Here is a 10,345-nt window from a genome sequence, read left to right as displayed (position 1 = left end):
TCACAACTAAGAAATCAATTGGCATGTCACCATACCAATTGGTTTATGGAATGGATGTTGTTTTTCCATCCTCTTTGGGAGTTCCAATCATGAAGATGATTCAAGAATTGCAAGTTGAGCCCAATGACATTCAAAGGAGATGTGATCAAACAATCCAATTGCAATAATCTAGGGAAGAAGTCTATAATAAGGCTCAGGTCATTAGGATAATATCAAGAAGGTTTTTGATAAAAGAACAAAAGCAGATGATTTCACTTTGGGTGATAGAATTTTAAAGTGGGATTCCAGAAGAGAGGACAAAGGAAAGCATGGAAAATTTGACAATCTATGGATGGGGCCTTATGTCATTTATGCTTTCAGAGAGCATAATGCATTATTTCTCAGAAATTTAGATGGGACAGAAATGCCTGGTGGACCTGTCAGTGGCAGAATGATCAAACACTATTTTTTTGAGAAATAGAAATTTTTCTAGCATTTATCATTGTCTTTATTATTTGGATTGGGTGACCTATTAACAAAAGTTGAAGCCCGCAGAGAAGGCCCTAAGCTTCCATTGATATGTTACCATAAGTACTACAACAAAAGGAATCAAACGTGGATATTGCTGAAATAGAACACTCAAGGCTACTGATCAAATGTTCTTGGCACCTCACAGGGAGAGTGCCATCCCCAGCTGGAGCCACTGTTAGGGTCCTATAATTTATAGGATCTCAAGGTAATTGAGTATTGTATCTCTGGAATCTTATATTGTAAATACTTGTCAATCTACCAAAGATTTCCAAATAAAAGAAAAAATAGAATAAAAAATGAAAAGAGGGTATAAATAAGAAAAAAGAGAAAAAACAAGAATATTGAAAATAAAATGAAAAGATTGAACCCCACCAACAGAAAGAAAAATTAAGAAAGGAATAATATTGAAAGTGTTGCAAGTCTAATGCCACTACTGATAGTTAGTTTTCTGCATCATTATTAAATAAAGATTGTGTGGAGCTTGTTCAAAATGCCACAATGCCTAGCTACTTGTTTAATCATATAGTGTAATCATGGTTAAACTTATTTAAATTTCTGTAAGTTAGGTTAGAGAATACATATTTGCCCAACAGTTTAATCTGGGTAAATCAGTAGTTAGGTAGAAAATGACATTGATTCAATTGTTTAATCTAAATCAATAGGAGAAATAAGGGATAAAATTTAGATAGTTTTTTATTTTTGTATAAAATAAAATAATATGGGTTTGCTAGTCTAAGTGTACCTTTTAGAAAAAATAAAATGGTAGTTTAGTTATGGGTTGGTAGATTAGATGGTTTGAAAAATATTTTCTTGTCATTTTTTATCCAAATTTTTAATCATATGATAAAGGGAAAATATGTGTGATAGGATAAAATGCTTCATGTCTTATTCCTAAAATTTTATCCGAAGTCTGAAAAACAAAGAATAAAGTGCATGTGGAAAAATCTTCTTTGTCGTTTATGGTTAATCGACATCACTGTCAAGGCATCAAGATCTATTCCTGCTCATCATCCACGACCCATGTTATTCTTCGGCCCCCCTCTCCATGTTGCCTTTACCACATTTGGGGGGGGGAGGGGGTCCGAAAAGGTTGTTTCCCCCCCGGGCCCCATCCCCTATGTGTCACCCTCTCCGCATTTAACACCCCCCTTAGACAAAAGCACATACCACTCTCTACCCCCTCCGAAACAACCATCCCCTCACCCTCTTTACCACGTCCCGACCACGACATCTTCACCTCTCACCTTCCACCACGTCGCCTAGCCATTAACCAATTGGATGCTCTCTCGGCGAAATGACCATTTCACATTAAATTCGCTTCCCAGGTAACTATTCAAAATTAATGATCCCACGCCACCAACAATGGTTTTCACTTCTCTATATTTAAAAATCATTTAAAGAATCTCCATTATCCTTTTCACTTCTAATTCTCTAATATTCACAGCTTGACACAACGATCTCTTTCACACTATTCTCTTGACCTGAACTTGATCTGAATTGTCATAATTTTGTTCTATTCTCCTGACTTTTCCGTCAACCTCAGCTAATTCCCATTAAGCCATCCTTCCTCTTACTGTTACTTTTGGTTGATACACTCATTCCTCTGAATACCAAATCTCAGGATAGACCTGTTAATCCTTTGATTCCCCCCTCCATAGATCTAGATCACATCCCTTTAGCCAATAGGGATTATCGGATTAGTGAAGCCCAATGTGACTGTGACTTTCTTGAACTATACTATTGGTTAGAAGACAAACATGTAGATAAAACAGATGAAATTGGAACTAATCTAATCTAAATTACTGAAATCAAATTAATCTAAGAAGGCATTGAAACATTAACTATGAAAGCATGAAATTGCATAAAGGAAAATAAATACAACATGTGAAGAAGTGAATGGCAAACAACAGATATGAGCTCATGACAATAAAACTATGTCAAACTATATTACAATAACTAAATTACAAATCAAACTCAAAGTTAATCTCCATTCTCTATTATTCATTATTCATCCCAATGAAGAGAGAGCACTCTCTTATATACATGAGGAAGATAACCTTTCCATAATTACATATCAAATATTCTCTCAAGCACTCTCAACTAGTTTCCTATTATTACAAGATATCATCGCACAAATCTCTCAAACATGATCCCACAAATCTCTCTCATATCTTGGATAAGATATGTCTTCATGATTTTCTCCTTAGGATAAGATATGCTTCCATGATTTTCTCCTTAGGATAAGATATGCCTCCATGATTTTCTCCATAGAAAAGATATGCCTCCATGATTTTCTCCATAGAAAAAGGCTTGCATAATTATCTCCTTGATATGGTGGAGGAGATATTAATTCTTCACATATTTCCTACATCACAAAACTCACATATTCTTGAGATATATATATATATAAATATGTACATTTTCTAATAATTAATCATGAATTCAATTATAATACAAAAATGAATAAAATGGAAAATAGGAAGGTGAAACCCAAATGTATGTATGAAAGTGATATGATAACAGGTTAATGGGATGATGAAATGTAAGGAATAGTGAAGAAAAAGGTGGATGAAAATATGACATTTCTGAGTCCCAACATCCTCCCCAACTGAACTTGTTGCATGTCCTCATGCAACCATGCATGGGTATCTTTTAAGAACATTTGGCATATTGAACTTTGGCTTTACACGATGATGTCTTAAATGTTTCCAGGATATGTGAGAGACATTAGTAACAATTTACATTTTCTTATGGTTGGTTCTTGTGTGACAACCATGAATATGGTTGGTTCTTGTGTGACAACCATGAATACAAAGAATGTTGGTTCTTGTGTTAACAACATTTATTTCATTTTCTGTTCTCTTTTCTTCAATAATGTAAACACTCACTGGAAATCATAATGTGCATAAGAAAGCCCTTTTGTAATATTAATGAAGCATGCCAATATTGCGTATGAAACAAAGTGCAACAAAGTATCATTGGAAAATAAATGTTGGTGAATGGTAAATGGAGTGATAGTGGTGAAGAAATGGAATCATGGAAGTGAATATGTAGTGAATGTAGTTCTCCCCCCCCCCTCAACTGAATTGGTTGCATGTCTGCATGCAACTTAACATGGCGTGTGAAAGGAAATGTAGCATGGTGAGGGAATTTTCCAAAATATTCAAGTTAGCATATAAGGAATTGCATGATTAAAGATTATAAAACAACATACCTCTACTTACCCAAGAATGATGAAGTATGCAATAGGAATGTAGCTGCTGCTACTGCTGGATCAGGAAAATGTGACTGATGTAACTGGATCCTGGAGAATGAAGGAATCTGAACTGCTGATGCTGAATCATGGAAAAGATAAAAGCTGAAAGTGGTACTGTGGTACTCTCATAGATCAGAATGCATACTGCTGTAACTGCTGAGGGAGTCATGAAAAAGTGTATAGTCTTCACCCGCTACAAACCCGATGGTACAATTCTAAACATGCGAATGAATGTGTCGATGTCGAGCATGAATAGAAATCATTGGATTACCGGCCATTGATGTATGCCGTTAACCAATGCGAGGCAACTCACCATTGATGTCAATGAGTGCCAAGGTACCGGAGTACATCTTGCGAAGTGCGAATGGATGTGTCGAGGTCGAGCCACTTGCAAGATCTGAAGATCAAGGGACATTGATGTATTCCCATGATCGCCAGCGAGAGAACTTGCCATTAAGGCATGCAAGCCTCTAGGTACTCAAAATGAACTCTAGTCTATTTCCCAGATAAGGTGTTGATGTCGATGGGGCAAGACTTGTTGAAAGGTGGGCCTTAAGGAATCCCACATCAGTCAACGCGAGTTTGTACAAAAAGATTTGGTAGGACTATAAATAGAAAGAACTCACGGACAAGCAGTGTGGATTAGCATGGCTAGGAAATCAAGGTAATGTGATCATGGAAAGGGAATGAGTTTTATTCAGAAGGCAAACTAGAAGGAAAAACTAAACTGAAAAGGATAAAGGGATGTATACGATTCAGAAAAATAGGCGTGCATGAAGTCGTGAAAGATAAGGAAATGGAAGATGGGCTGCAACACAAGGATGGTCTAGGTATGTGGAAGGAAAAAGGGAAGTAATCATGACGCAAAAGGTGTGTAGTGGAAAATGTCATGATATGTGCAGTGAAGAATTTGTTCCTTCAAGCGTCCAATGATGCATGTTTCATTGTGATTTCGAAAAATCACTTTGCATACTCTGAAAAACTTAGCACCATTCCTGCATAAAAATTGTCATCTTCGTGTGCCATCTCCATCGATCATTCCTGTATGAAGTGACTCAAAAACAAATTAGCGCATTTTCAAGAATTTACAAAATGTCCATTTTTTTTTAATTATTTTTCGAAGTTACACTAATTGTGGATGAAAAGGGTGTTGCATTGGAATGTTGAGCTTTCTGCATAAGCTTCTCGTTGACCTACACATAACACCAATCTCATTTCACTTGTTAGTATGTGCATCCTACTTTTGCCCACAAATTCACAAAAAAATCCAACATACTTTGATTTCCCCCCAACTAAAAATATTGCATGTCCCCATGCAATGTACTTATTGATGGTGCAATACTTTTTCAAAATGTTTTTAGTGGCTTGCAGAAAAAATTCATTGAAAACATTTGAAAAAGCATTGTATTTGTTAGGGAACAAGTAGTGAGTGTATGAATGAATGAGGGCAATTATTATTTTATTTTATTTTATTTTTTAATTTTTTTAGTTTTTTTTTTTTTTTATTAAAAAAAACAAATGAAAGTCAAATATTTTTTTTTTTTTTTTTTTTTTTAATAACAAAATTAGAAAAAATCAATTTTTTTCGAAGAAGCAAAACTGAAAAATCAATAATAGGCTTGATAAGAGAGGAACCAATACTGTATCTTCCGGAACAAGCCCATGAACATGCATTTAAGAAATGTAGCTCAAACGAGAGAAAACAAGTACAACACCGTTTTTCTCTGGACAAAGATGAAGATGCTGAATAATTACACTGATAAAGAACATTGCTAACTCTGCGTTAACATTTCAAGGACCCATTAACTAAATTTATATATAGAATTGAGAAAAACCATTGCAAGAGGTGTTCCACCTAATTTCTCTTGACAGGATCGAAGTTGGATACTCCAATAACAGCTCCTGCAATCACAGTTGCAACCACGCCACCAGCCGCTATACTTAGCAAGAAGTTTTTGAGAGAGAGAGACACGTCAGACCCAGCAGCCTCTGCTATTTCTGGAATCACCATTGCCGATGCAAGAACCAGAGATGTCAAGCTTGCGAGAGACTGCTCCTTCTTGCTCTGCGATGCATGCATTACAACTCTGTTTCTGCTTGAAGCTAATCTGGGGGAGTAGAGCTTATTGGGTGTTGTGAACAAAGAGGAGCCATGTGCTTGTTTGGGCTTGAGGGCATCACTTTGTGAGACTGAGAACGCTGCAACCATGGGCAGCGCTCGGGAAATGGCTGTTGCAGAGGCCATTGAATGGTTTGCAGGTCATTGCAGGTCGGAGTAAGGGGATGGCCGTGACACGAGAAAGGTATTAGGTTGTGCCTTGCCATATGGGTAGAGCATGCAGAAGTTGGGTGCCACCAAATTTTTGGATTGAAGATGAGATTTTGAGAATATGGCTTTATCACGCTGAAGTGGAAACCTGAATGGGTTTTAGGATCCAAGATTGCTGATAGCAGAAATATGTAATGTGGAAAAGCACAATGAAAATTCAATCATCACATGAATCATTTTATTGAAAAACCGTTTTTATTCACGCAGTTAGCAAAATAGGGCTCTGAAGAACCACGATTTCCTCTTAAACCGTGAGGAATTTAACCAAACGATTTCTGAGTTATATAATTCGTTCTATTATGAAAAAAACCCATGTCTTAGTTTGTCTAGATTTTCCCTGGTTTGAACACAGACTACTTTTTAAAATTGACATTTTTAAAGGGTGCGTTTCAAAACCTGTGACGTGGAAGACTAAAACAGAGGAACATGAGATGGAGTCCAATGAATTGCTATCAGGGCAAGGATATGCAGAGGCAGATACAAGTGCTGGAAATATGACTGTTTCAAGCAAATGCGGATCATTGACATCAAAAAATTTGAATTTCGACTAGCTCTAAACATCCATTTGAGCAGTGCCAATTTCCTTAATGATAGCGTTTTTGACAGAATTGGCAGCGTTCACATTTGTGACTGCCATGACGCCATGGACAGCGGACATTGGGATTGGGGCGGGTGTATTTTGCTTCAGACATCCAGAAGTGAGAAAATGTGATCAGAGGGGCCGCTCGGAACGCTCTGTTGGACTTGGCTTTGCCATCGAATGACGGGACAGGTGCGGAATTTCTGTTAGTGTCTGGCAATGGAGAGCAGATCATTTGGCTACAGCTTAGAGTGAATAGTGGGTTTATTGGAGAATCCTGCAAAGGAAGAGTGGGGATGCATTAACAAAAAAATTTTATTTTTCATTTTTTTATTAATTTTTTTATTTTTATTTTTACTATTAATAGTGTAGAAAATGAAATTAATTCTATCTTTAAAAACAAAAAAATGGTTAGTTTTAAATTTTCTTTTTAACAAATGGACACAAAAATTTGCATATTGAAAGATATTTTTGATGAAGCATATTGCAAAACATTTATTTATTCCTGAAATTGGTCGCCTAAATTATCCCTATTTTCTGATCCTCAAGATCGTACAAAGACGCAGGAGGAGAGCATACTTATTCTAAGAAAAATTGAAACCTATTTTCTGATCCTCGAGATCGTACAAAGACGCAGGAGGAGAGCATACTTATTCTAAGCAAAACTGAAACCTATTTTCTGATCCTCGAGATCGTACAAAGACGCAGGAGGAGAGCATACTTATTCTAGGTAAAAGCAGAACTAAAAATGAAAGCAAAAACTAAAACTGAAAGCCTACCTACTCTATACTAATTAGAATTTACAAATTAGTTATGTGTAGTTAAACTTCCAATGAAGCCATTCACGTAGCAGTAGCAACAATAGATTCAATAACAATTTGTCAAATGAAAAATGACAATATTCGAGAGTGGATGAGTCTAGTTGTTGTAACTGCAAATTAACTAAAAAATTAAAAGATGAATCTAATCTAGTACTTACCTGGAACCATTGTTCGATGAAGCTTTGATAAGCACAGTTACTTTCACTCAGATTATGTTGTAATTCCTGTTCTTCTTCTCCGATCTGCTGCTCTTCTTCCTCGATCTCCTGTTCGAATGGTTGTTCGCCATCAGATACACAGGATTCTTCAGATGTTGAATCTTCATTTATTTCTTGGGGAGTAGTTGAACTTTCAATTTTTGTCCAAATCTCCTTTTCCAGGGAAGAGGAGATTCCAACTTCTGCAAGGATCTGAGTGAGTAGTTCCAAGCTGACACTCATTATAAAACCATGTTGAAAGGAAAAAAAAAACAAATAAAAATCAGCACACTAAAAACAAAAGGACCACAGAAATAATCTTGAATTCAATACTCAATTAAACCCTCTTACAAGGACCTGCTCATTAATTGAGTAATTGAATGCTTCAATTATAACCATGAGCCATGAATTCATCACACATTCTTCACAGTTGCGAAAATCAAACACACCTGCAGAAATCAAAATTCACACTTGCATAAATGTAAACACACCCTACATGCCCTGATCCATAAGAGGTCGAGCCCATTACGGTATCTCGAATGCGATGCGTAGGCTGTTCCCCACGTCTTACCGCATTTAACACCTCGGAGTTAGGAACATGTCTAAACACACTTGCAGAAAAATCAAACTAAACTTCAATCCATCGTGCCTCCCCGGCAACGGCGCCAAAATGTTGGGTGAAACTATGTTCCTTTAATCCCGTTGTAGTATTTACCCAACTATTTAATTTATCAATCCGAGGTCCGTAGACTTACGAGACACATGCAAAATATATGCAGGACTGAAGTGGAACTAATCTAATCTAAATTACTGAAATCAAATTAATCTAAGAAGGCATTGAAACATTAACTATGAAAGCATGAAATTGCATAAAGGAAAATAAATAAAACATGTGAAGAAGTGAATGGCAAACAACAGATATGAGCTCATGACAATAAAACTATGTCAAACTATATTACAATAACTAAATTACAAATCAAACTCAAAGTTAATCTCCATTCTCTATTATTCATTATTCATCCCAATGAAGAGAGAGCACTCTCTTATATACATGAGGAAGATAACCTTTCCATAATTACATATCAAATATTCTCTCAAGCACTCTCAACTAGTTTCCCATTATTACAAGATATCATCGCACAAATCTCTCAAACATGATCCCACAAATCTCTCTCATATCTTGGATAAGATATGTCTTCATGATTTTCTCCTTAGGATAAGATATGCTTCCATGATTTTCTCCTTAGGATAAGATATGCCTCCATGATTTTCTCCATAGAAAAAGGCTTGCATAATTATCTCCTTGATATGGTGGAGGAGATATTAATTCTTCACATATTTCCTACATCACAAAACTCACATATTCTTGAGATATATATATATATATAAATATGTACATTTTCTAATAATTAATCATGAATTCAATTATAATACAAAAATGAATAAAATGGAAAATAGGAAGGTGAAACCCAAATGTATGTATGAAAGTGATATAATAACAGGTTAATGGGATGATGAAATGTAAGGAATAGTGAAGAAAAAGGTGGATGAAAATATGACATTTCTGAGTCCCAACAAGTAGTATCAAATTCAGTGGGATAAAGGGTAGTATGACAACCAGGGAATTTTTACAAACCTTGTCAAATTATTTCTACATATAGAATTAGGTAAAACACGTTTTTATAATGAAGTCAATTTTTTCCAAATACACAGAGGTAGATGAAATTTACCAGAGGGTAATAAAATTTATCATACCAGATGAAAAGAGATGTGAAGAACTGATCGATTTACTAGATTAAAAAGGTAATTCGGGAGTAGTAATACATCGGCCAGCACGACAGTCAAATCATCAATGCAACACAATTTCAAGTTGACAAAGCAACCGAATCCATCAAAAGAGAGCCACCTTCCTTTCTAGATGTCTACGTGGCCTATTTTTCTGCTAGGAATGAATCGTATTGTTTGTAATTAGGCTAATAATATACTGTCAGTTTGACAGTGAGTTTGTAAATGATTTTGTGATAATCAGTATAAATACTTCACTGTTTGAAGTATTAAGGGTTGATTTATGAATGTAATTTCCTATGCATATTGTAATTTTTCAAAGTACTGGAGCATCAATAATATAATGACCTTTCATAGGATTCATGTGGTGTACCAAATGGTGATGTGTTCCTTTTGTTTATTTGTTTAAGCATTGTTTTTCTTTCTCTGTTATTCTAAATATCTGAATTACCTAACAGAAACTGTGATAAATAGGATTTGTTACTTAGAACACCCTATTTTGGTTGTTGGTAATTTTCATGTTTTTCACTGAATTCAAGTTAAGGAAATCTTAATTTCTCCTTAATTTCTACTGAACCTTACACTTCTGCTATTTCACAATTCATTTAATTTCTGAAAAGATCCAAATAGTGCAACCTAGCTTGCCCTGTGATAACTCCTCTAAAAATTGATGCAAAATCCAATTTAATTTATAGACTCCATGGCCCAATGGAATTATAACACTTAAATCAACCAAACCTTTCAAACAAAACAATCACTACAATCATAACTAGCCTAAAATTCACATAAAACATAGCTAAACTTTACAGAGAGATCCCTCTCTGAAGCTGGCAGGCCTAGATCCTAGCTTCCAAAGTGGTTTTGATG

The 10,345-nt window shown here is 35.6% G+C and overlaps 1 protein-coding gene across 1 annotated transcript; it reads right to left on the bottom strand.

The window, feature by feature from the left end:
- Positions 1-5,357: 5,357 nt before the first annotated feature.
- LOC149176931 (uncharacterized) lies at positions 5,358-9,104 on the bottom strand. Its single transcript, XM_089423241.1, has one exon. The coding sequence runs from the start codon at positions 6,009-6,011 to the stop codon at positions 5,622-5,624; it is 390 nt and encodes a 129-aa protein (XP_089279367.1). The 5' UTR covers positions 6,012-9,104; the 3' UTR covers positions 5,358-5,621.
- Positions 9,105-10,345: the final 1,241 nt, after the last annotated feature.

This window comes from Pinus tabuliformis, chromosome 4_1 (assembly GCF_031772625.1).
Source record: "Pinus tabuliformis cultivar Carrire ecotype Pingquan chromosome 4_1, CPIR1, whole genome shotgun sequence".
In the NCBI taxonomy this organism is placed as follows: domain Eukaryota; kingdom Viridiplantae; phylum Streptophyta; class Pinopsida; order Pinales; family Pinaceae; genus Pinus; species Pinus tabuliformis.
This window is presented reverse-complemented; position numbering and strand designations above follow the sequence as displayed.